Here is a 26,843-nt window from a genome sequence, read left to right on the forward strand (position 1 = left end):
AGAGACTCGCGGAACGGATTAATTTCGTCTTGCGAGGCACCACTGTACTACAACTGGTTCTTTTACAGTGGTGCCTCGCAAGACGAAATTAATTCGTTCCGCAATTCTCTTCGTCTTGCGGTTTTTTCGTCTTGCGATGCACGGTTTCCCATAGGAATGCATTGAAAATCAATTAATGCGTTCCTAGGGAAACCGACTTCAGACCAGGTCCGGGGACAGTCTGTCCCCGGACCTCGTCTGAAGGCTGGGGGGGGGGACAAGGGCTTTTCTTCCCACCCCCAGCATTTTAAAAAACCCCGGAACAGCGGAGGACTTCTCCGCTGTGCGGGGCGAACTTAAAATGCTGGCGGGCGGCATTTTAAAATCGCCCCGGACAGCGGAGGACTTCTCCGCTGTCCGGGGCGATTTAAAAGCCCCTGGGAAGGCAGGCAGGGGGGACAAAGACTTTTGCCCCCCGCCAGCCTTCAGAAGAGGTCCTGGACCTCTTCTGAAGGCGGGCGGGGGGCCAAAGTCTTTGCCCCCCCCCCGCCTGCCTTCAAAAGGTGTCCCCGCTGCGGCGGGAGGTGTCCCATGCCCCCCGCCCGGCTTCGGAGCACCGGGAGAAGCGATCTCCCTTCAGCCGCTTGCAGCAAAAGATGTCGGGGGAAGCGGGAAGCGAAGCGCTTCGCTTCCCGCTTCCCCCGCACCTCTTCTAAAGCAAGGGGCTGGGGGGAGATAGCGATCTCCCCGCAGCCCCTTGCAGCAAAAGACGTCGGGGGAAGCGGGGAAGCGAAGCGCTTCGCTTCCCGCTTCCCCCGACATCTTTTGCTGCAAGGGGCTGGGGGGAGATCGCTATCTCCCCCCAGCCCCTTGCTTTAGAAGAGGTGCGGGGGAAGCGGGAAGCGAAGCGCTTCGCTTCCCGCTTCCCCCGACATCTTTCGCTGCAAGGGGCTGGGGGGAGATCGCTATCTCCCCCCAGCCCCTTGCTTTAGAAGAGGTGCGGGGGAAGCGGGAAGCGAAGCGCTTCGCTTCCCGCTTCCCCCGACATCTTTTGCTGCAAGGGGCTGTGGGGAGATCGCTATCTCCCCCCAGCCCCTTGCTTTAGAAGAGGTGCGGGGGAAGCGGGAAGCGAAGCGCTTCGCTTCCCCGCTTCCCCCGGTCTTTTGCAGCAAGGGGCTGCAGGGAGATCGCTATCTCCCCGCGGCCCCTTGCTTCAAAGAGAAGATCCGCTGTCCCCGGGGCAAGCTTCGTTTTGCGAAGCAAGCCCATAGGGAAATTCGTCTTGCGAGGCAACTCGAAAACGAAAAAACCTTTCGTTTTGCGAGTTTTTCGTCTCGCGAGGCGTTCGTCTTGCGGGGTACCACTGTACATCCATAGATAAGAAGTTCCTGATATGAAGAATCATTCACATTGTCCGCTTCTCCAGATGATGTAGCACAAACGCAGTACTTTTCTTGGCTTCCTCTAAAAAGTGGGAAAGTTTCCCTTGCACCTACGCAGAACAGGAGAGTTAAAATTGTGTGAAGCACAAATGCATGAAGCAGCCCTGGGGAGAAGTATGTGTGCAGGGGGGCAGAGTCTTCTAGCCATAACCCAACCTTCCCATGTAAGGACTACAATCCCCAGGCTCAGCCTTGGATTACCCAAGCCTGTTCAAACAAAGGGTGGGCCATGTGACTTGAGGGGCTCTGGTCCCTGACCTCATTCGTGGCACAGACAGAGCCAGCCCAAGACCCTTGGGCACCTGAGGCCAACATCCCCCTCTGCCGCCCCACAGATCCAGCCTCTGAAGTGCCCCTGCTGTGGCTTCTCTTTGGAACTGTGCGGGGAGAGGGGACTCCATAAGGGCCCCCTGCAACAAGGGGGGGGGTGACACTCCACAAGGACTTCTTCTCAAGGAAAAACCCTGGCAGAGACTTGCTGCCAGGAAGGGACATGGGACTCTGGCCACTGTAGTGCTGGTGTGCCCGTGTGTGGTGGCACCTTGTGTGGAGGAGGCAGCATGTCCTTGGGGCCTGATCTTCTGCCCCCGTGGGTCCTACTGCCTGAGGCAGTTGGTTCACCCTGCCCCTTTGGCAGGCAAGCCCTGACCACAGTCATAGAGTTGGAAGAGACCTCAGGATTTTCATCAGGATTGGGGGGAGGTAAGGAAGAATTAAACCTCCTCTCCCCACAAGCTGTGGTCCCAATTCAAAATGCCTTCCCCCACCCCGTCCCAGCTTAATATTACATTTAACAGCCCCACACAACACACAAGAAACACATTTAAGGCATTTAAGGTAGCTAGTTAGGTTGCCTCGCCACTTCCACCCATGTTCAGGGCTTGAAGAATAAGGAGGGTCAGGTGGACCTTCTGTGACAATTCCCTTAGCGCAGTCATGGCCAAACTTGGCCCTCCAGCTGTTTTGGGACTACAGTTCCCATCATCCCTGACCACTGGTCCTGTTAGCTAGGGATGATGGGAGCTGTAGTCCCCAAAACAGCTGAAGGGCCAAGTTTGGCCATGCCTGGTTTAGCGCCTGTTTGCAGCCGATTACAGGGGAGGGAGTACATCAGACCAACGCCAGTTACCCTCTGATATTTGCAGCTCTCTGAATTTTGCAACGCAGCTTTCCAGTCAAGTAGCAGGCACAAAATGCATATATTAGGGTAAAGTATGTGTGTATTAGTAAAAATAACGTACAGTACACACAGACATTATATGTTAGGGGAAATTGCTTTTGAAAAATGTGTACATTCAGATAAAATTGTCCTAAAATTCTAAAGAATTTCCATGAGGATTTTTTTGGGGGGAGGGGGAGAAATAAATTGTAAGCTATTGGTGGAAATATGGAAAAGCAAATTTAAGACTGGGAAAAAATAGAAATCGGGAGAACTGAAATCAATATATTTGATTTGCCTGTATGAACAATGCCAGAGACACAGCACTTAACTAGAGGTTAACATAGTGCCTGGAGCAGAAAACCTGAGCATTTCTTACCTCTTGCTTAAAGCCTTCATCTGTTATATCTTTCAGGTTGGTAACAACATTAAAATAGGCACCAAACACACCAGCTTCTAAAGCTTTAGCTGCCACCTGTAGACAAAGCACACAGAGGAGGCCTGCGACTTCAAACACCATCAGTAAAAGATTCAGGTCACTATGAACCACTGAAAACCACCCAAACCAGCAACTGGTAAGAGCATTCTGGAACTTATGCAGAAGTACTTAAAAGGCTAGGCTTCTATTATGCTCTGCGCTACCCAAGTCCATGTTTGTAGGTATTTATGTACTGTATTAACATTTATATACAACCCTTTTGTAAGGGTGGTTCACAAGATAAAAATAGTAATTTATCTATTTTATGGTTTGCTGAGACATTGCTACTTTCATCTGTAGCCTGAAGATGCTATCTCCTTGTAGCACATTTCAGCCCAAGGACTCATTTTTAGGTCTACAAAAAATCTACACACACAGTATACCGTATTTTTCGCCCTATAGGACGCACTTTTTCCCCTCCAAAAATGAAGGGGAAATGTGGGTGCGTCCTATGGGGCGAATGCAGGCTTTCACTGAAGCCTGGAGAGCGAGAGGGGTTGGTGCGCACCGACCCCTCTCACTCTCCAGGCTTCAGGAGAGCCCCAGCGCCAGCCCCACAAGGTCGGGGGACAGAGGGAGGCGGAACGCCGCCATCCCGCTGTGTCCCGAAGTGGTTTGGAGGCTGACGGCGGGGAGAAGAGCGCTTCTCCCCGCTGCCTGCCCCACCACTCCGGGGACAGCAGGGAGACGCGCTGCGTCTCCCTGCTGTCCCCGGACCTGATCTGAAGGTGGGCGGTGGGGAGAAGAGCGCTTCTCCCCGCTGCCTGCCCCACAAGCTCCAGGGACAGCTGGGAGACGCAGCGCGTCTCCAGGCTGTCCCCGGACCTGATCTCAAGGCGGGCGGCGGGGAGAAGAGCGCTTCTCCCGCTGCCTGCCCCACAAGCGCCTGGGGGGGGGGAATAAATTTTTTTTTCTTTATTTCCCCCCCAAAAAACTTGATGCGTCCTATGGGCCGGTGCGTCCTATGGGGCGAAAAATACGGTAACTGACAATATAATATATATATTTGAAATTTGTTTGTTCTCTTTACCTTTGGACAACTCTTAAAGATATTGTAACCAAATTTCTTAAATCAATGAGCAGATTTTCATTTTTGTTTGGACAAATGGGATGCCATTTTGAATCAAGATGGAGGACTGAACCTTTCAAAACTGCAGTTTTAAACCACTAATTTCAAAACAGCAGTGATAAACTGTAATTATCTGCCATGTCTAAGGCACCTTTTAGCATACAAAATGCTTTGCAATTCTTATATAATCGACAGTTATTTCTTTAGAAAATTTGTAATCGGTGTATCATATTTATTTATTTAAAAGCTTAAACTGCCCTTCATTGACAGAATCCCAGGCAGGTTTTAACAAATAAAATTAAAACCTGACTAAATATAAATTTTAGACTAAATATAATTAAAATTGTTTTTTTAAAAAAACAGAACAGAGACATTATTTGATTATTTTATTCATTCATTCATTTATTCCCCACTTTTTCTCCTCAAAGGGACTCAAGGCGGCTTACAGATAAAATAAGAATGGTTTAAAAATGGGGGGGGGGTTAAAAAACAACTAAGCAGTAATAGAATGAAAACTACTCACATATATCTAAAAGATCTATTAAAAAGATAAAACAGGTACACAGCCCTTTTAAAGGAATGCTTCTCATCCACCAAATACTTACTATACCTGTATATCTGATTTGCAGGCGATATTTCCTTGCTGAGCCATTTCTTTTAAAAGAGGCCACAAAGAATGAACTTTTTCTGCCAGTGAAAAGGGAACACCAACCGCACTTTTCAGACCCAGCTGCATGGCTGCTGTCCGCCTGCAAGAGAATAAATAGACAAAAGTACAGTGGTGCTTGAAAAGAATCCGTTCTGTGATTCTCTTCGTCCAGCGGTTTTTTTCGTCTTGCGAAGCAAGCCCATTGAAGGATTAGCGGATTAGCACTATTAGCGGCTTTTAGCTGCTTTTAGCGGCTTATCTGCTGATCGGATCAGCTGATAAGCGGCTTAGCGGCTTAGAAAAAGGGGGGGATAGGGGAAAAACCCAGCAGGAACTCGCATGACATTTTCGTCTTGCGAAGCAAGCCCATAGGAGATTCGTTTTGCGAAGCACCTCCAAAACGGAAAACTCTTTCGTCTAGCGAGTTTTCCGTCTTGCGAGGCATTCGTCTTGCGGGGCACCACTGTAGGTATATACCAAATATATTTCTAGTAAATTCAACTGGAAATCACAAACAAGGAAATGATACCTAAAAGAGACATTGCAGAGGGGAACAGCGGCAGTCTTCCAACACCTTAAAAATTAACCGACACATTTGGACAAGCCTTTTGGTGACAGTTGCTCAGAAGGCAATGGACTCTGGGCCCCCTAAGCTAATGCCACCCTAAATTAAGGCCCCACAAGGTTAGCATGGAAGGCTCTCTGATCCATGAGCAGAAAGGAGGGGAGAGAGGAGGTTAACATTTCAATAACAATAATGATTTTGTCATTTGTACCCCACCCTCTGGGCGGCTTTCTCCTTTTTCCTGCAGCCACCATTGCGTGTCACCTCACAAACTGTTCCAGAGGTTCCCCCAAATCCTCTGGTGAGAGAGGGGTGCAGGCTGTGTGCACAGGGAACAGAGAATCAGTGAAAACTGCCTGATCTCATTCAAGTAATATTTAATCAAAAATGAGCTGCCATGAGTCCATTTAGCTGCATCCACATTCCACCCTCTCTTTCAATAACTGCAAGACCTTGCAGGAATCTCTTCATAGCATTTAGGCCAACGTGTCCATATATCACACGTTTAAGTGATATATAGACTTTATTGATTGTCCATTGATTTCTGAGCATGACTAACAGTGGCTATATCACTCTGAAAAGGTGTAGAAGCCATTGCTTATTCCAGGTATCTGTAAATGTATGAGAGGAGCTAAGGGAACTTCAGCAACCAGGTACATACAAAAGATTATTTAGTAGCCATAATTGTTAAACAGATGGAAAGTGAGATATTGATACATACCTTTCTTTCTCCTCAGGTGTGTTCTTAGGGAGCTTCATAGCAGCCTAAGGTGAAGGGAGAAAAATATATTTAGTTAACTGTGTCCAGTAGTTATTCAGGCTATAAGAACTGCTTCCCATTATCTTCCACTTTGCCCATCGCAGAACCACCTGTTTACAGAACAAGGCCCAAGCTGCACCCAGACAGACAAGGCTGCTCTTTTCTTTTTTAATTTATTTAATCATTTTTTCAATACAAACAACAGCCACAAAAAACACATACAACAAAAACCACAATAACGCTAATAACACAATTTAACATTTCAGATTTGAGTACTGATATACCTATGATATACCTTTTTAACAATATTTCCCCACCTCTCCTCCCCCTACGTCCCACCACTGTCCGCCTTATCACTTAAATATTCCTTCCAGATTTCTTCATATTTATCCATTCTTAATTTGCATTGACATGCAATTCGTTCGTATGTCGCTAGTCTGTCCTTATTATCAATCCATGTGCTCAATGGAATCTTTTTGCAGCTCTTCCAATTCATCAAAACAAGTTTTTTTGCACGGTACATCCATTTTTTTTGACCCCTTGTAATTTCCCACGTTTCCGGTATATAATTTAGAATTCAATTCAATTCCTCTAAATAACAATTTCTTTTTATTACTCTTGCTATATATATCTTCACCTCGCACCAAAATGATCTTATCATCGGGCAGTTAATCATCATATGTACTAGGTTCGCATTTGTACTCCCACATCTCCAGCAGTTGTCTGCATTTGTTATTTTCTGCTGGTAAAGACCAGGCTGCTCTTTGCGGCAGCACATTTCCATCCCTCCCTGTCCCGGAATTTACCTCTCTACATTTGTCATTCCAATCACCATTCCAGGTGACTGAAATGAAATCACATCACCAATAATAATTAAAAATTGTTCCCGATCCTCAAACTATTACCTTTCTTGTTCAATGCAGAGAGGGAGAGACGTGTTGCGGAAGATAACAAGGGGGTAAAGAATGCAGGAGGAATTCCGCTGTCAAAAAGAGGAGTTTGGATTTGGATTTGATATCCTGCTTTATCCCTACCCTAAGGAGTCTCAAAGCAGCTAACAATCTCTTTTTCCCTTCCTCCCCCACAACAAACACTCTGTGAGGTGAGTGGGGCTGAGAGACTTCAGAGAAGTGTGACTAGCCCAAGGTCACCCAGCAGCTGCATGAGGAGGAGCGGGGAAGCAAACCCGGTTCACCAGATTACGAGTCCACCGCTCTTACCCACTACACCACACTGGCTCTCACTCACCATGTAGCTGCTGAAAGCCAGAGAGTCTGTGTCCACCAGGACTAGCAGCTCCTTCATGGCCTGATGGAATGGAGGGATCAACCGCCTCATGACTGGGTCCAGATCCTCAAACTGACGCTTCCCGTAGGTCATCAGCCCCACCATGCAGCCCAGCGCTGCCCCCTAGAAGTAAAATAAATGAAACAATTAAGAACAGATTTACACCCTTAATCAGTACAATGAACGGGTTTGTATAAGCCAGGAGAAGTGGGACCTTTGCCAAATGCAACTTACTTCTCAGTAAACATATATTGATTGTTTGCTTATTATTGCATTTATGTGGCTCTCCCCTTCCCCATTTCATCCTCACAACAACCCTCTGAGATGGCTTCTCAGCCTTTGGGCTAAGATCACGTGTAGTTAAGCTGAGAGGCAGTGACTGGCCCAGTGTCCCCCACTGAGCTCCATGGTTGGGTGGGGGATTTGAAGCCTGGTCTCCCAGATCCTAGTCCAGCACTGTAACCACCCCAACCCACTGGATCTTGGAGATCAGCATCTGAGTGTGGTATGGGGAGAATAAAAAACGCCATTTTAAACTCTGCATCTAGCTGATTCCTGAAAAGCAATGCTTTAGCAGTATTAAAGGGTCCTGATATGGAAACAATCAAATACAACAAGTGCTCCCTTCTTCCACATCTCCTGTTCACCTCTCGCATAATGTGCTTGATGCAGGGCAAACGAGAAAGTGGCAGGGAAGAGGTGCTTCCCACAGTAAGCTTTGATTCGTCACTAAAGGTTTCTGAATGAGCTTCGCTTTTGTGTAAATAAGGAACTGGAAACAGTAACCAACTTCAGCTTCATGGACTTTTTGTAAAGTATAATTGTTTAATGGTACATTGAAATGGAAAATACCTCTGTATGTGTACTGCTAACTGCATATCATGTAAACTTCCACTGTAGTTAAACAAAGGAGTTGCAGAGAGCCTAAAGGGTTGATAATTAACTTAAAATGTATCTCTGCAACTCTGTGACGAGGTGTTTAACTTTAGATCACATGATAAGTATTCAGCTGCAAATCTCCATTTTGTGGGAGTTGGATCTTTGTTCTCAAGCACCAGAGAAGAAAGGACATGTGCTAATGGTCTCTCTCTCTCTCTCTCTCTCTCTCAGGCTGTAATGAAAGCTGTGGGAGAGTCAGAGCTTTGTGTTCTGCTCTGTTTGAAGTAATTTCATATTTCTAAGAGGCTGTACCTGTGCTTAGACAAGCACATGATTCTATGCAACTATTTGGATGTAACATTATTATTATTATTATTATTATTATTATTATTATTATTATTATTATTAATACCCCGTCCATCTGGCTGGGTTTCCCCTGCCACTCTGGGGAACATTATTATTTGGAGTGTCTGTTTTGGAACAAATTCTGTAAGTTAAGCTTTGGAACCATATTTTTGGACTGCACAATTTTTATTTCAATAAGAGTCCATTTTAATTCATCTTACTGTTTCCATATGTGCAATATTAATAAACACAATGATTTTTCCAGTCCTCCCAACCCAGAGGCTAAGATAACCTTTAATGGGAATAGGGCAAGAAGAAATGGCACTGTCCAATGACACCCTGATTTAGGTGATATCAATACTCTCAATGCAGATTACACTCTACTTTTGACTAAATTCAAGTCTCCCATCTGGACTTGGAAGCCAGCCCTGTCCGATTTATGTGTAAGGTGCACAAGCAATCTATATAACATAATAAAAACAAGTGGCTCATGTACCAAAGAAGACATTGCTGCTGCTACGGATCCTCCTCCAGGAGCAGCCGACCTGGCACCAACTTTCTGCACAAAAGTGTGAAGAGGCAAGGATATCAGGCAGCCGCTCTCTTTGCCATCCTGCACCATATCCCTTCGGAAGACAAGAAGGACATAGGAAAAGCACATTCACGTAACATCAAGAGGACAGAATGAACTAAAGTCAAGGAAGGAGAAGGCATCTCTCTGCCATGTGTAGGATGGTAACTCTTTTGCAAAGATTCAAAGTAGGACTTAGAATATTAGCAGAATACAGCCTTTCGCTAGCATTGTCCCTGGTGAACCAAGAGCAGGGAGGATTGCTTTGTCTCTTTCTAGGAATTGGTCTTGCATTCGCTAACCAAAACTCACTCCCTTGAAAATGTGATGGCACATGAAACTGTTTAATTACATCTCAAGCAGGTGGGGCAAACAACCGTCAAATCTGACTCAAAACCTCACAAACCTCCCCCAGATTAGGGCTGGGCATTCCTGTGACCCTCAAACTGCCAGTGAGCATCTCTGGAAGCAAAGAGCAACACACAGGTGCCAGAATTTTACCTGACACAAATAAGGAAATGTAGGGAAGCCAGTGGCCCATTGCTTCCTCCCTTTCAAGCTAGCGCATGGGTCACCCCAACCCCAGACTCGCTTGCCCACAGCTTCCCAGCACTTCCTATGGTCCTGTTTGCAATGGAAACGGATGTAAGACAAGCTAGTGGACTTCCAGGAGCATCCTGTGGTGTGGGCCTGCACCCAGCCAAGCCTGCCAGATGTACAGTGCCCAGCAAACAAACAAAAAACGGAAGGAGGACAATGAAAACATCCGTACTCAATGATGCGCTCCTTGGGATTGAAAGGAGACAAAGAGTCCAGCCCCAGTCGGTTGATTACCTGAGAATGGAAAATGAATAGAGATTCACTGCGCTAAACATAAACTGAAATAATCTGGGGAATACAGAAATGGTGGGGAGGGGTTTCAGATCTTCAAGAAAATTACTTGATAAAACAGTGCAGTTCACCCCACATCCCACAAACTGTCTCTCCATTTTGAGAGTGTGTGTGATCTATTTATTTTGTACAAGTGTTTGTACCTCCTTTTAAAAAGCGTAACACCCCGCACCATGAATCTAAACAGAACTTTCAAACTGTTCCACTTCTCAGGCATACTCTTGCCCCACGCCTTTTTTTATTTATTTAGATGTCCACCTTTTCCAATCCCAAGAGTCTGAGCGTCTATCAAAATTCAAAATGTGCTTCCTGCAGAACAGATGAAATCATTCTCAGATCTGTTCAGAACCCCCCATTCTTTCTTTTACTTCAAAAACTATTTATTTGTTCGTTTGCGTCCGCCATTCAACTCAAAGGCTTCTAGGTTCACACCACACTTCAATATAAAAATAACAACTACATTAAAATATACCAGACATATAGTTATGGGGTTTTTTTTCCCAGGGGGAGGCTGAAGCCCCCTTCTAATTCTTGGAAGTGCCAGGCTAGCTTCCTGGTGAGATGATAGCTTGAGTGATGGGCCATTAAGGGGAAGAAAGGAAGGAGGCAGCTGGAGCTGCCGTATTTTTCGCTCTATAAGACGCACCAGACCACAAGACGCACCTAGTTTTTGGAGGAGGAAAACAAGAGGAAAAAAAATCTGAATCTCAGAAGCCAGAACAGCAAGAGGGATCGCTACGCAGGGAAAGCAGCAATCCCTCTTGCTGTTCTGGCTTCTGGGATAGCTGGGCAGCCTGCATTCACTCCATAAGACGCACACACATTTCCCCTTACTTTTTAGGAGGGAAAAGGTGAGTCTTATAGAGCAAAAAATACGGTACATGCAGAACCTCGCCAGCCCACTTGACTGCTGCCATCTCCTGGTCCCTCGCAGCAGTGGCTTGCTGGCCAGAGCCTCAGTCCACCTGCAGTGTCTCACCCCTCCCCTGGGCAGTGAGGCTCTGCAAGGACTTTTCCTCAAGGAGAAGACCTTGTGGAATCTTGCTTCCCCCACCCCCATACCAAAGCAAGGGCACAGAAAAAGAACAGCAGGGGCCCAGCAGGCGGTGGTGTTTTGCCTCAGGTGCCAAAATGTCTCGGGGCAGCCCTGGTCACAGTTTAGGCATGGAAAAGACTGATGCCAACTCATGGTTTATCACATGCAGTGCTGCTTCCATTCTACTGCAGCTTGTAATGCGTCTCATTATCCACTATGGCAGAATTTTACATAATGTATTACATTATTCCACAACATTTATTTCAATGCAAAGGAAATTTAATGCAAATGGAGAAGTAGTCAATTATGTGTAATCTGCAGACTGTCAACAACAGCAACAGCTACTACTAATCATATTCTCTGAATGGATTTCTGTTCTTCACTCATGGTGAATAAGCAAAACCAGGGAATTTCTGCTCCCGTTGCCATCAGAATTCTCTACATCCCTCCCACATGTCAACCATTCTCACTATATAGTAAGGCAAAAACACAGTAAGCCAGTTGGAAAACAGAGTGAAAGTATGTGTGGAAAAGGAGAATCCTGTTACAGTGGTACCTTGGGTTAAGAACTTAATTCGTTCTGGAGGTCCGTTCTTAACCTGAAACTGTTTTAACCTGAAGCACCACTTTAGCTAATGGGGCCTCCTGCTGCCGCTACGCCGCCGGAGCACGATTTCTGTTCTTATCCTGAAGCAGAGTTCTTAACCCGAGGTACTATTTCTGGGTTAGCGGAGTCTATAACCTGAAGCGTATGTAACCCGAGGTACCACTGTACAGTAATACATTTCATAGGATACTCAAGTAGGTTACCAGTCTGATTTTATGCTCCTCCTCAAGGATGAATAGATTTTCTTTGTTAATATAATATTCTGCTGCATCCAGCATGGCCTTTTTGGGGACCAGACCCACCAGCTGAGATCCCACCACTGGCAGATTGAGATCCTAGAAACAAGAACAGGGATTTGACAGCAGTCCAGCACAACCCCAGGGATCCAGACACACGCTCAAGGCAACAAGTCTCTGGCAGAGATGCAACACGAACCCCGGTCTCTTCAAATGACGCTTAAGTTTCTACCACCACAAGTTCCCACTACTGCATAGACTAGAAAATAATCCAAATAACCCAAAACTCTCAATACAGAAATGTTCTCAAATAACACTCAGAGAAGAAGGTATAACCAATGCAATCTCAGCCTGCAAGCGATGTTTTTCCAGTTCATAAGAAGCCGAGCATGTTTTGAAAGGTTTGAATGGCTGGAAGTGGGATCGTTTGTCTGGTATCTTTAGTGCCAAGCAGAAACCCCAGCCCTAACCCTTGCGGACTCGTAGGTGGTCATTGCTGTGTGAGGGCTCTTTGAGGACAGGCAAAGCTTGCCCACTGTGTTTGGGGCACCGGGAAGGGAGGTTAACCCCCATGCAGGTGAAAAGGGGAGACGTCTCTTTCTTCTGGTGCCATATTGAGGAATATTTGGCTTACATATGCAATTGAGCAGCAGTCCCTTCCCTCTCTTCCCCTGCTGTTCTGCAGCGTTTGCAGCAGAGGGCAGGAAGTGAGCTAAAGAGCCAGACAGCCCCCAGATCCCCTGCTCTTAGCCCAGCTGCCAATGCCTACACAAACTGGTAGCTCTCTCTCTCTCTCTTTGTGTGCTGTAATCAGTTCTTCTGTAACCAGAGAGCAGCTCCATAAAAGTGAGCCAGAGGCACAGCCGCAAGAGCTTTGGGCTGCAACTCCCAACACATTTCACCCTAAAGGTCTTAGCTCAGGTCATCTCTGGGATGCTCTGGTGCAACCTCCTTGTCCAGCTCACCTGGGCATCCTTGCAGACCTCCTCATAGACGGTGTGCAGCGGCGTGGTCTCAAAGTCCAGCAAATTTGCAGAAACCTGAGCAATATTCTCCTCGTCCAAGTACCAGCCCATGCCTTGCACCTGCTTCAATCGCCCAGGCTACAAAGGACAAACAGGAGCAAGAATTTCAACCATCTACAGAATAAGATGGGAAGCTGGCAAACAGAAGCCAAGCACTTCCTGTCTTCTTAACCCCAGCAGCCAAAAGCTAACATTCCTATCATATTCCTACCAGATTTTAAAGTTCCTACCCCATTCCCAAAATATTTCTTTTTTGAGACTCTTCATACATTCGCTTCATCACATATCCAAATGACAACAATGAATCCTGTGGCACTTTAAAGATTATTATAGCATGAGGGCTGATGGACTGGAGTCTGCTTCATCAGCTACCCTTAAAGAAGCAGAGGAAAGAGCTGTAAATTGTAGGGGCCAAAAGACCACAGCAAAAATCTAATCACTCTTAGGAGAGTTCACTCCTTTGGTTCCATCTTCCCAGCCTAGGACTTTTGTCTTTGCCCAGGAGACCCTGAAAAGAAGATTCAAAACCCTCAGGCTTCTAGTCAGACCTTGATTCCTGGCAGCTCTGGCACAAGCTGCCAGTTTCAGTGAGCAATGAGTGAACTCATATGTTCCCCTTCCATCATCTGTGGCCTGCATAGCCTACTCTATGCATGTAGTGTGATAAAAATGAAGAGTAATACAGGGTTAGCGATTACAGGAGGAAATTGGGGAGATCTCTCCTTTCCTTGCCCTTTTCTGAATTGTGGGAGGAGGGAATCTGCAAGCCAATTCTTCCCTGGACACAGGAATACCTGGTCCTTTCCACGACCTTGCTCCCGAATGTTCAGTGCTATCCGGTGCGCCAGCTCCTTTGTACACAGCAAATTGATGTTGTAGGCTATGAGGAATGTCCGTGCGCCTGTTGCTGTGGCTCCCCATCTTGGAACAAAGGTTGCAGAGCCAAAATCAGGAGCCCATTCTGGGTTTGTTAGCTAAAAAAACAAAACAAAGAAAAAGAGGGGGTTGTAATATTCCAGTAATAATAACAATTTCACTGTTAGATAGACCCAGTTATGTAAGAGCCAGACAGCGGTCTTGCTGGGCAGTGTCACACTCCAGAGATATTTGTTACCTTGAGAACTGTGATGTGTGATGATGAATGCAAATGATTATTGTATTTACTGTCTGCTCTTGGTTTGTCAGTGGGCCCTATCATGGACTGAGCATGCACAGGAGAGCATGGGCTCCGTGGTGAGGACTGTGAAAGGGAAAGCAGCACTGTCCTCGGTCTAGTCAGAAAAATCATTTGGAACACTTTCACCTGGGGATTCCTGCACTGGAATTTATTCATGCAACTTTTTATCTTGAGATTAAATCAACACAATTTGGTATTTTCAGTAGCTCTTTAAAATACAGTGGTACCTCGGGTTAAGAACTTAATTCATTCTGGAGGTCTGTTCTTAACCTGAAACTGTTCTTAACCTGAGGTACCACTTTAGCTAATGGGGCCTCCCGCCACCGCTGCGCGATTTCTGTTCTCATCCTGAAGCAAAGGTACTATTTCTGGGTTAGCAGAGTCTGTAACCTGAAGCGTCTGCAACCTGAAGCGTCTGTAACCCGAGGTACCACTGTAGGAACTTATATTCTGAGCTAATGTGTTCAAAGAAATTTGCCCGAGTGGCCATGTGTATTTGAATGTTCTTCTCATTTCTATTAAAAGGAATCTGTAAGTCAAATCTGATGCAAATGCCATGGATAAATACACCTAAAAATGAAGCTGGATTGCAGAATCCACATGGACCATTGCAGGAATGATTCAGGAGCAGGAATGAGAGGGCATCTCCACCCTGTGCACACACAAGTATTGGGAGAGACTTGCTCACACTTTAGCAACTAGTACAACAGTAAGCAGGAGCTCGAAGCTGCAGCTGTGGTAGTTCCATTATGCCAGCTGTGCTGTAACCGTAAACCAGCTCCATCCAATAAAATCTGAGCATCCCTTCTTAAAATGCCTCCCTTGCTACCCAGACTAGGGCACTGACCGCTGATCTAAGGGTTGGCAGTACAGCTGCTGTTGTTGCAAGCAACACGTAGTCTTACTTTCTCAGGGAGGGCTTCATATTCTCCTGCTCGGATGGCTGGCAAGGATATTCTGCTCTCCTTCAGAGCTGCTTTGCCATAGAGATACACTGCAAAAGAGGGGCAGATTTACTGAGAAAGCACATGGATCCAGTCAGGGAGTTGCCAGGCTGCAACCTAAAGAAGCTGGTTTTGCAGGACTCAAGAGTCAGAGGAGAGGAGGGAGGAGGAGGCCTGGTTCCAGGTTTGAGGAGGCCCTGGGGAAAGGAGACTGCAGGGGTTTCCCTTCCATGGACAGCCCCACTTCTTGAACTCTGTGGTGCAACCAGCTTGCTGCCTGTTAAGTTGTGGGTGAACACATCAGACGACACAGCAATTCTCCAAACAGCTCTTGTGTATTCACAGGTCAGAACAGAACTGAACTGAAGGGTTCAGCCAGCCTGCTTATATAGAGCTCCAGTACAACGTAACTGTACAACTTTCTCTAACTATCCAATCACTGAACGTCACTTTCGATCCCTTATTTGCATGTGTGGACCTGAGTGAAAACTATCTACAGTATCCCCCTGCTGGCCCAGGGTGAGAACTTCAGTACATAACACTGCCCCATGGTGCTGGGACCAATCAGGGAATGCTGGGGAACTTGTGAGTTGTGTACTGCATCCCAGGGGTTAGCTGGGTCTTTGTGTGATTGCCGTTAGGGGTACACAAATAAGCCAGACATGCCTACTGAGAATGCTGGCTTGTGGTGTAATTCAAAAAATGCTGCATCCACACAAGCTACTCACAGCCAGATGGTCACAGGCCAGGAGCTGGCTTGCAACAGATTTATTTCAAGAAGCTTCCAGCCGCACAACGGTGCATGGGACTCACTGCTTTCCAGAGCACCTCACACCACTCAGCAAATGCAGGAGGTCATTGTGTGGCGGCGGCGGCTTGGATCACATCTCCTGCCCCTTCCCTGCCCCTGGCCTCCGGGGAACAGAGTGCCTAACTGCACAGGAAACCTTTATTAGGCATTACAAATATAGGCCATCATAAAACAGTCATATAAAATTTTAAAATATATACAAGTAAGTAGCCATGTAAAAATATGTAATAACAAGGATTTTCATTGCAGTTTCTTCCCGCTAAATAGTGCCATTCACCACTAAGAGACACTACTATTAATGACCTTCCCCCAGGTGGGATACCTGGAGGTCTCCGCCTACCTCAGTCAGTTGCCCAATCCCGCCTGGGGAGGCGTTGCCAAGGTGATCAGGCCAGGTAGGGGGGAGGGACTACCTGCCCACACAATAGGGGGAGGATCTTACCTGGGAATCGCCCTCCCCACCCTCAGTTAAGACTTCTTTTGCAGGTTAACGTTTTCTCCACAGGTACGCGGGTGCTGCTACGTCAAGGTCGCTGTTGAAGGGCCGGGAAGGAATTCCCCTGCATTGGCAGGTTTGCCTTTCCCGTAGCAAAACGTCACAACTTTGCCGGTATCAGGCCTTGGGCGGAATCCTTTAGTCTGTCTTCCCTGAATGAGGGGGGGCGTGCAGCAGTGACACATGCCCCCCTCCTCTTTGCGGCGGCAATACCAGGGTTCCCCGTTAAATAGGTTGTTTGAGGGGAGGCTTTGGTCGTACGCCTAGAGGTCGTCATTGCTCTCCCCTGCGATGGCGGCGTAACAGGGGCGGGCTCTCTCTGCTTGAACATATGTTCTCCAGAGCCAGCCCATTCCCCCCACACCCACACACACTGGATAACCCAGATGTTCCCCAGATCCCTGGTGGGGGACTGGGAGGGATAAACGCCCAATGCCTGAGCCAAGGTCTACCCACATCTGAAATATATTAAAGTTGTGGCCAATTTTAATCCTATAGCACGTTGTCTTGAGTCGTTATTCCACACGGGGGGCCGCCCAGGGTTTGGGGGACTCCGCCTGTCCATGCAATAAAAACTTTGCCACCCTTGCAGTTACTTCCAGGGTAACGCCAGACAGATAGAATCTGATATTTCCATTGTGCCGTGATGTCAGACTACCCAGAAAAGGTGATAGCACAGGGAACCAACACACATATTGACCAGCATGCATAGGTTCATAACACACATTCCCTACCAATGGCACATATAGAGTCTGTGTGCATAGGCTCCCTGGGCAGATGTCCCCATGGAGACTGGGTCCAGTGGACACCATCCAACCTCCCCAGCACACTTTATCTGGAATGTCTGTGCACATTGTATGTGCCAAAACATCAAGGCAATGTAGGGCAGAAACCTGCCCACAAGAAGAAGGGAGAACTAAATGAGGAGAGAGGTGGCTATTTTGTCTTCTGATGTTCATATAGGAACACGCCACAAGCTGGGTTAATGGCAAATCAAACATTATTCTTCACAAGGACTGGGGGCCTCCAGAGTTGACCACCCTTCTTAATCAGCTCTCCAGGAGCTGACCCCATGGGTCACAGCTGTTTACCTTAAAGGTGCCACATGCCAGATATTTAGTTGATAAGGCATACATTACAGTGGCCAACAGAGATTGTTGAAGTAATTTCACTTGGTGGCCTGGAGTGACCAGGTGCTGTCTTCCAAACCCAACTCACCTGGCACATGCAGTTCACCTGCTAAACGCTTCCCAAACAGATTGGCACACTGGACACATTCTTCCATAGTAACATTCCTCACTGGGATGAAGGGGCAAACATCCAGGGCTCCCATCCGAGGATGTTCACCTAGGAGAGGAAGGCAGTCCTTCAGAAACATGCAGGAAATCAGAAGGAAGGAAAACAGCAATTTTGGGAAAGAGAATATAAAATACAGAGAAAACTGGACTTTACAAGAAGCTGCATTTGAATACAAAGAGTCATTGAACCTCATGGAAAGAGTAACTGATTAAGTGGAATATATTTTAGGATAAAAAGTTACTCACCACACATTCAAGCCTATGCCTCAAAACAATCCATTAGAAATACATCACAGATATTTGTCCTATATACTAATGTTTGGTACAGTATTTTAGTAACATCATCTTGTTACTAAAGAGGACAAAAGTTTAGTAAGTACGCAGGTGTGACCTGGGGTCAGCTACATTGTTCCCATGCTTGCCATTTTCACATACACAAGCCCCAACCTTCAACAGGAAAGACGGGCGGCGCCCCAAGACCCTTCAGCAGGTGGTGTCATCTGAAAAGGGTTTGCTTCTTGGACCATGGTCTCCACTTCCTGGAGAAAGGACTTCTCGCAGTGGTTGACAAGAACCTGATTGGGAGAGCTTTAAACTAAATCCTGAGGGAGACAACATTACAGAAGACAGAAGAACCAGAAGAACACCTGGTACTGGGGATAATAGCTTCACTGGTGCACAGGAAACTGAGGTGGTGCTACAAAAACCTGCTAAAGGACAGGAAAGTACTAGAAGGAAGCGGATGGAGGGAATGACTCATAGTTTCATCTGTATACTAATTCACAGAGTATGGGAAACAAGCAAGATGAATTGGAACTCTTAATACAGGATGGCAAATATGAACTAATAGGCGTTACTGAAACCTGATGGATGAGACTCATGACTGGAATGTAGGAATTGAGGGGTATAACTTGCTCAAAAGGAATAGACCAAACAGGAAGGGAGGAGGAGGAACATTATATGTAAAGGATGTGTACACTTGTGAAGAAATCCATGACTTGGAGCATCAAAAGCAGTATATGGGTAAACATTGTAGGAGAGAGAAACAACAGTGACCTTCCTGTGGATGTCTGCTATAGACCTCCAAGCCAGACTGAAGACTTGGATGATGCTTTCCTAGAGCAGATTACCAGACATTCAAAATGGAGAGATATGGTAGTCATGGGAGACTAAAACTACCCAAATATCTGTTGGAACTCAAACTCAGCCTAGAATGCAAGGTCCAACTAATTCCTCCATTGCCTCACTGACAATTTCATTTCCCAGAAGGTGGAAGAAGCAACAAGGGGGTCATCTATCTTGGACCTGGTCCTCACCAACAGGGAAGAACTGATTGACGAAGTGGAAGTACTCAGAAACGTGGGAATAAGTGATCGTGTCCTCTTTGGTTTCATGATACTGAGGCAAGGGAGATTGGATAGTCATCTGTCATGGATGCTTTAGCTGAGATTTTTGCATTGCAGGGGGTTGGACTAGATGAACATTAGGCTCCCTTCCAATTCTACAATTCTATGATTCAGGAGGTGTATGGTAAATTGTAAAGCAATTTGTGTATCAAAAGCAACCTAATGATGAGTTATTTGTATTGAGGCCTGTTGTGGACTTGTGTTACATTTTCACCCTAAAGATTCCTATTTATGGATTTCAGTGCCAGGCTTTCAGGGACGCATGACCTCTCCTCTTAAATCCACAGTTGGGTAAGTAAGACTGTTGTAAGGTTGTGTAACTTGGAATAAATTGGAAACGATTCTCAGGCTCAGAGGTGAATACTTATTGATTGATTGCATTTGTTTGCTGCATTTGTTTATTTGTTACTTACTCAAGGAGCTCAGGCTAACACACAGGAGAGTAATTGTGTTGTTGTTATGGACTGGCTGGGTGCAGAGGATTGGTGGGAGGCACCAGCCAGGGAACCCCCAGGGGAAGAAAGCTCAGAGCCAGGGACTTCCGGGTTAGCAATGGCAATGGCGGAGTTCCTCTGACCGAGAGGAACCTGCTCCGTGAAAATCGGGTCTTGCCGCTGTGGCGGAGGCGGAGACCCTTTAAAAATCCCAGGCGGAGGAAGTCTGGGAACGTGGGATTTGGCTGACACCAGGAGCGCCCCCCCCCACTTGCAGGGAAACCCTTTTTCGGGGATCCGAAGCGACGTGGGGTGAGTGGCGCGGTGTTTTGAATCAACCGCTACTTTTACGGAGTGAAGCCGCACAGCCGTTGACGGAGAGCGCTGACTTTTTCCGGTGGACAATTGGACTCTAAACAAGTACCCGTGAGTAGAACAAAAAATTGGATTAAGAAACATTTTAATTTGGCACTGAAGCGGGAAGGCTCTAAACAGGAAGTCCGCCTCCTGTTTTTGTAAATAGATTGAAGCAAAAACTTTGCAAGCTAAAGTCTGGAAAGTCGTATATAAAGGTCTAAATTTCCTTCAGTTATTACTACCAAAACCCCTCTTGGAAGCAGGAGAAAAGGGGGGGGGGTTACTGTTGAGGCCTGCAGGAGAGAGAGTAAAGAAAGATAAATTTCCACCGTCTCAAACCTGGGAACGGGGTGTCAGAGACAGAAATTTATGGGGAAGTTCATCGACTGTGAATGGAACGTCTTTTGACAGATAGTTAAAAAAGAGAAACAATTTGATTTCAGTGTTGCCTCTTGCATTCAAAAGAAACAAAATATTTGAAAAATGAAAGTAATTTTCTTTTGTTGGTCCTGCTTTCAAAAGATGGATACAAATAGAAATTGTCTCCTCTAGAGGGAGCTTGTTAATTTGTTGCTGGAGTCGAACTGGGGATTTCACAGCTGTAAGATTAGGATCGTGAGACCAGACTCTGACCTTGAATAAAAATGTGTTTAGAAGAAGTTTTGGTGCTTGCTTTTTGCAAGACAAGCGCTTTGCTGGAGCAGATGCATGAGAAGATGGATTTGATGACTGTTGCAGTTAAAAACTTTGGACAAACGGCGAATACCCATATAGAAACCATTCAGGAACCAACCCAGGAACCTGTTTTGACAGGGCAAGTGCAAGTGCAGAAGATAATGGAGGAGGTTGCTGTTTAACCTCAAGTAACACAAATGGAGAGACCCGAGGCCTTGCAGGAGCATAAGCCGCTGTTCTTGAAGTTTGAATCTGGAGTGGACCGGGGGGGGGTCTGGAGTTGTGAGGGCTCTTAATTTTGGAAGGACTTTGAAACATGCTTTTAAATACTTCCTGGATTACAGTGTTGACTGTGGGGAATGGGACTGCGGGGAGTGAGCTGATCTGCTGAGGGGAGATGGAGATATTTTTGGATTGGAGTCCTCCCGAGACCTACCCCCCAATGAGAAAGGAAAGAAATTAAGAAAAAGATCAACAAAGGACAAAGTAAAGTGCAGGTATAAACAAGAAGAAGATCTGCAGAAGGGACATGGAAAAGACTTAAGAGCCTCAGACATAAGATCACCAGGTTGATGGACTAGATGGAATGGACAAGAAGGACTGACAAAACCCGAGACCAGGAAGAAGAGACGTTGGATGAAGATTGGAAGAAAGTTTTTAAAAAATTTATTTTGAGAATTAGTGTAAAATTAACAAGTATTAGGGAAAATGTTGGAATGAAACTATTTGGCTTTAGTAGAAATGATATAAGGAGTTATGTACAAATAAGTATTAAGTTTTAAGTTTTAAGGTTTTTTTATGGTAAGATAAGGTTAAATAAATTAAGGTAAATTGAATGACAGAATAAAGTGAAAGATGGAAAGGATTTGTTGAGTTAATTAAAAGGTTAGATCGTTAAGATAAATTATATAACAAAAATTGAGAAAGATGGAAAGAATCTGCTGAAACAATTAATTAAATTAGAATACAAAAAGTGAGGTGTGAGGAGGTCGATGAAACAAGTAAATGAAAGATAAAGATATGGAACATTGGATGTGTGTTTTAATGTTATTGGGGTTTTTTGCTGTATTGTTGTATTGTCTTTTATGCTTTTCCTTTTATGTATTGTAATGTATGTTTTGTCAAATTTTTTGTTGTTTTCTTTTTTTCTTTTTTTTGTAATTCTTAAACTTTTAATAAATATCATTTAATAAAAAGAAAAAGAAAGAAAGCTCAGAGCCAGGGAGTGGGATGATGATGCCTGGTCAGAGGGAGACGAGGGAGCAGACTGGGGGGAGGTGGTGCTGGAAGCTGAAAAGGCAACAGGGTTTAGTGAGCAGGAAGAGGCTGTGGCAGAGAGCAGTCTAGATTCAGAGGCAGAAGAGGAGGCTGGAGAAGAACAACTAGTTCCCCTCCCCCCTGGTCTCCCAGTATGAAGAGGGCAAAACGAAGACAGACAAGGCAGAGAAGTCTCAGACTGTTTGGGAAGGACGTGGTGGAGGTGGAGTCTTAGGGAGCTGTGGGAAGACAGGGGCCCTTCAGCCCTTGCAACCAACTCATTGGAGCAAGATCTACTGGGGAGAATTATTGGGCTCACTGGGTTTGAGCTGTTCTGGTTTCATTGCACAGAGTTAATTTCCCTGACACTGGCGTTTTTATGCTGACCTACTATTGACTCTAAAAGGTAAAGGTACCCCTGCCCGTACGGGCCAGTCGTGTCCGACTCTAGGGTTGCGTGCTCATCTCGCTCTAGAGGCCGTGAGCCGGCGCCGTCCGAAGACACTTCCGGGTCACGTGGCCAGCGTGAAGAAGCTGCTCTGGCGAGCCTGCACCAGCGCAGCACACGGAAACGCCATTTACCTTCCCGCTATTTATCTACTTGCACTTAAGGGTGCTTTCAAACTGCTAGGTGGGCAGGAGCTGGGACCGAAAGACGGGAGCTCAACCTGCCACGGGGATTCGAACCGCCGACCATATGATCAGCAAGTCCTAGGCACTGAGGTTTTACCCACAGCGCCACCCGCGTCCCTGACTATTGACTCTGGCTTCTGACAATTGTATCCTTACAGCAACTTCACAAGGTAGGTTATGCTGAAAGGAGAAAAGGACGAACTTGTCCAAGGCCGCCTGATTTTGCTGGCTGATCTTTCAACCTGGTTCCATAGGCCCCACCTTAACTATCAGAATCCAGAGAGTTAGCATGTAGAAATGCCTAGCGCTGTGGGATCCCAAATTCCATTCCTTTATAGGTACACGTTGCCTCTCACAGGTCATTTCTAGTTTCTTCCGGATCTAGGACAAAACAAGGTGCTCAGAGTATGAGAAAGGCTGCAAAGTAGTTGAACAAGGCGTCATCAATTAAAACTTGTTTGGCTGTCTTACTCTCTATGATTAACACTTATATCACTCTGATTACCTTTATGTTTTGCCATGTCAATATGTTGAAAAGCTGTTCTGGCCGCATTCAGTGCACCTTCAATTATATCTTCAGGACTTCCTACGAAGGTGTAAACGGTCCGATTGGTGGAAGGACCTGCATCCACATCCAGGAGCATGCAGCCCTCGGTCTGAGAGATGGCCTTGGCAATCTCATCTATCACCTGTGCAGAGCAGTGTGGGATGTAAACACAGGAGCAGTCAATGACAACATTCCTAGAGTGTACATGTTAGAACATGGGGAGGGATGTCTGTCCAGCAAGCAGGTAAACTTCCTGGGGACGGACTTCCTCCGCATGTGACCAGAGGTGGGTGTGGCCTCACCTGTGCAGGTAATGACAAAAGCACAGGGCAGGCAGCCATCTCCCTCTCTCTGCCATTTTCCTTCGATGAGGAAGCATGTAAAGATGCCCTCTTGGTTCTCAGCCAAGAGAGGAGATAAGGTCTATCTTGCAACAAGATAGATTCTAAGTGTATGTAACTTTTTAAGCCTGTCTGCCTTCTGGGATCATGTTGTGAACAGAACGTGAGTAAACTCTTTTATACTTTTATAAAGACTGTGTTGTGTCTTGTATTTTAAGAGGGAACAAAGGGGAAATTACCAGGGTAATTATTATAGAGGTTCTAGCGAACCTGTGCACACGTTACCGTTGCAAACTTAAAGGGGAATGTCTATAAACTCTACTGATATTTTGGGAACTTGTTAGCACAAGTTGGATAAGGATATAATTAGTCAATATATCCTCTCCTGCACCCCAGAACATTCCCACAAGCAGAGCCTGTTAGAGCGCATGGACCTCATGCTCATGGCTTCAGACTATTCAGGGAGCAAGCAAATCCACTGATCAAAGAGTGCAGTCCATGCGTGTGCATATTGTGCAAGTGGTCAAGTCAGGGTTGTTATCCGTAGACCTCAGTGTGGTTCACAACATAAAATTACAATCTAAGAACCACAAAATACATAATGGCTGAAGCGCACACACACCCCTGCCAATGAGCTCAGGGAAAAGTAGCACTGCCATTTGTGCTCTTTGGACTGGCTGCTGGTTGTGGGATCACAAGCAACTTAAAGCAGCTTTGCAGGAGCGTCTCCACCCCCATCGTTCAGCCCGGACACTGAGATCCAGCGCCGAGGGCCTTCTGTCGGTTCCCTCATTGCGAGAAGTAAGGTTACAGGGAACCAGTCAGAGGGCCTTCTCGGTAGTGGCACCTGCCCTGTGGAACGCCCTCCCAGCAGATGTCAAACCACTAAACAACTATTTTACTTTTAAAGGTCATCTGAAGGCAGCCCTCTTTAGGGAAGTTTTTAATGTTTGATGCTGTACTGTTTTTAATATTCAGTTGGAAGCCGCCCAGAGTGGCTGGGGAAACCCAGCCAGATGGGCGGGGTATAAATAATAAATTATTATTATTATTATTATTATTATTATTATTATTATTAGCTGGTCTTTCAGAATGGATTTTGCTTTTAAAGTGACAACTCTTTTAAGTGAATAAATGCTCATGTCACATTAAAAAAAATAAAAAGAGGAAACCCATTCCTAGCGATCCCTAACGTGGATTTTGCCTTTTCCTGCTTCATATTAAATTGATGTATTGTTCACATCAACATCAAATGAGATATCCATTACAATCCAAAGATCTCTTTGCTAGTTTTGCATTGTGTGGGATCAGGTGCATTATTTCCATTTGGCACATGCATACCTGCTTGGGAGAGCAGGGGGAGGGGCTGAAGACACTTGGAATCCAGCTGTTTCCCTGTTTCCAAGTAGACCACCATGAGGCAGTGGGAATCCCATACCCCTTATCCTAGTTGACAGACACATCGGTGGGAGCAGGCCGAGAAAAGGAAATCAGACTGGGCACCTATTGCTAGTGGGCTACCTTACTGGGGGGCTGGCACTGTCAAGGGATGGTGCTGCTGAGTCAAAAAAGTCCTGCAAGCTTAATTGGGTCTGCCTGATATGAAGGTACCGGTATATTTAGTGGGTTTATTGGGTGTGTTAGTTAATTTTATATCACCTTTGTACTATTTTTGTACTATTTTATTAAATGTTTTTATTAGGGATTTCAACATAACAATTTATCAAAAATATATCATCCACATTTCCCTCCCCCCATTTCCCCCCTCTCCCCGCAAAAAAGAAAAACCCACCCTCCCACCACCACCCCAGACTTCCCGCAGCTCCTCTCTCTGGTTTCTCAGCACATATTGTTCTCTGCATGTAATAAAATTGTATATTTTTGTACTATTTTATAACTGACCAGCAGCCTTGTACTTGGTATTGCATGGGAATTCTAAGAAACCAATAAAAAAATCCATGCAGTTTTGAAGTCAGTGCAGTTTTGAAAGGTTCAGTCCACTGTCTGGCATTCAGTATGGCGCCTGATTGTATCCAGTCCAACCCTTTCTACCCTACATAATAGAGGCAGGACAGGTTTTGTGTGCTATCTACGTTGGGTAGCAAGAGAAAACAACAGGCTAATGGTGGTGATGTTATGGAGAAGGTTGGAAGGACACCGTGAGAGAGGAGACATTTCCTTTTTTTCTTCCTTCTCTGTGTGATCATGTGTTTTTTCTGAATAAAGCAAAAGAGTTTCAGTGAAGCAAAGCTGCTAAGAAGCTTCTCCACCACACGCCCAGCCAAGAGCAGATGGGCTTATAATCTAGTAAAGTAACATGTAAAAGTAATATGCATTCACTTCATTTTTTTAAAATGTAGGTAAACCCTGAGAAGAAAGCTCCCTCCAAAAGCATGGCATTTGCATGTCAAATCATTAAGTTTACCCCAAACATTGTATTTTCAATTTTTACAACATTTACACTTAGAAGTATTTCCCCCTCCTCTCCCTTTTAATTTTATTTTTGCTGTTGGTTATATTAAACTTAGGTTTTATTAATAGAAGATTGAAGTTTTCTTCTGTATATTTAAGCTGATATGTGTGGGGTTAGAATTTCAGTACACCTGTAAAACTGTTTTCAAAATTAATTTCTCATGGACAGGTGATTCAAATATGCTTTGAACTCAGACTTGCAAAACTAATTTAGACAGGGGGGGAATAGATTTTGTGGTTTCACCAGTATTATATTGCCACCATATTGCCACACAAGGAACTGTCTTTATACAAAAACCAATTCTGAACTTACCTCTTTGTTGTTGCCTTCAGAAAAATTGGGGACACACTCCACTAATTTTGACATTGCTCCGTTTATGTTTTCTTTCTTAGAGTTGTGGGGAGTCCTGAATGATTTCCCCCTCTTCTGCTCTGGGTGACAAAATGGAACTATGGGATCAGGAAACTCTCTGGCTTAAAGCCAATGGCCTTCCTCTACCTCCGGGATTTCTCATTAACTATTCCAAACAGCCCTCCATGGCACTTTGGACTGTCCTCTCTGCTTCTGAAGCCTGTCTTCATCATTGGTCATCATCCCACAGCAGCACATTGTCCCTTAAAGTAAAATGCTACCTCGAAAACAGTCAAACTATTCTCACAAGAATTCACCCCACAGTTATAAAAACTGCATGAAAGTTGCTGCTAATTTTGCTTTCATGCATCTAACAAGGTGGGCACTATTCTCTGAAACCTCATACCTGAATGAGTCTCCTTCCCTACCAGGGGCCACAATACTTGTATGTTGTTGTTTTTCTTTTACAGGCTAAGGGGTCTTCCAGGTGGAGCTTATCTAGATAATCACAATTGGGCAACAAGTTTATTTTAACAATGGAGTTTTTTTGTGTGCCCCCCCCCAAAAAAGTGAATCTGAATGAAAGTGGGGGAGGGAAATAAAAAGTTTAACACCCCAACCATCCTGATCCAGATTGGGGTTCAGGTGCAGGTGTTGTAAAATGA

General features: G+C 45.5%; 1 protein-coding gene across 2 annotated transcripts; it reads right to left on the bottom strand.

Moving 5' to 3' along the window:
* Positions 1-1,345: 1,345 nt before the first annotated feature.
* Positions 1,346-26,289, bottom strand: FTCD (formimidoyltransferase cyclodeaminase). 2 transcript variants are annotated; one of them, XM_083473754.1, is made up of 15 exons: positions 26,140-26,277; positions 23,763-23,808; positions 22,972-23,163; positions 17,625-17,753; positions 15,061-15,149; positions 13,773-13,952; positions 12,919-13,056; positions 11,921-12,052; positions 9,956-10,017; positions 9,109-9,238; positions 7,350-7,511; positions 6,063-6,106; positions 4,738-4,876; positions 2,960-3,055; positions 1,346-1,471 (listed from the first exon to the last, which is right to left on the bottom strand). In XM_083473754.1, exons 1-15 carry the CDS (start codon positions 26,191-26,193, stop codon positions 1,385-1,387), a joined length of 1,680 nt encoding a protein of 559 aa, XP_083329880.1. In that variant the 5' UTR covers positions 26,194-26,277; the 3' UTR covers positions 1,346-1,384. The 2 variants fall into 2 exon arrangements, with proteins under 2 accessions (XP_083329880.1, XP_083329879.1); XM_083473753.1 differs by lacking the exon at positions 23,763-23,808 and having other exon boundaries at positions 22,972-23,155; positions 26,140-26,289.
* Between the last annotated feature and the right edge of the window lie 554 nt (positions 26,290-26,843).

The sequence above is a fragment of the Podarcis liolepis genome, assembly GCF_965112155.1.
Source record: "Podarcis liolepis genome assembly, chromosome: 1".
NCBI lineage: Eukaryota > Metazoa > Chordata > Lepidosauria > Squamata > Lacertidae > Podarcis > Podarcis liolepis.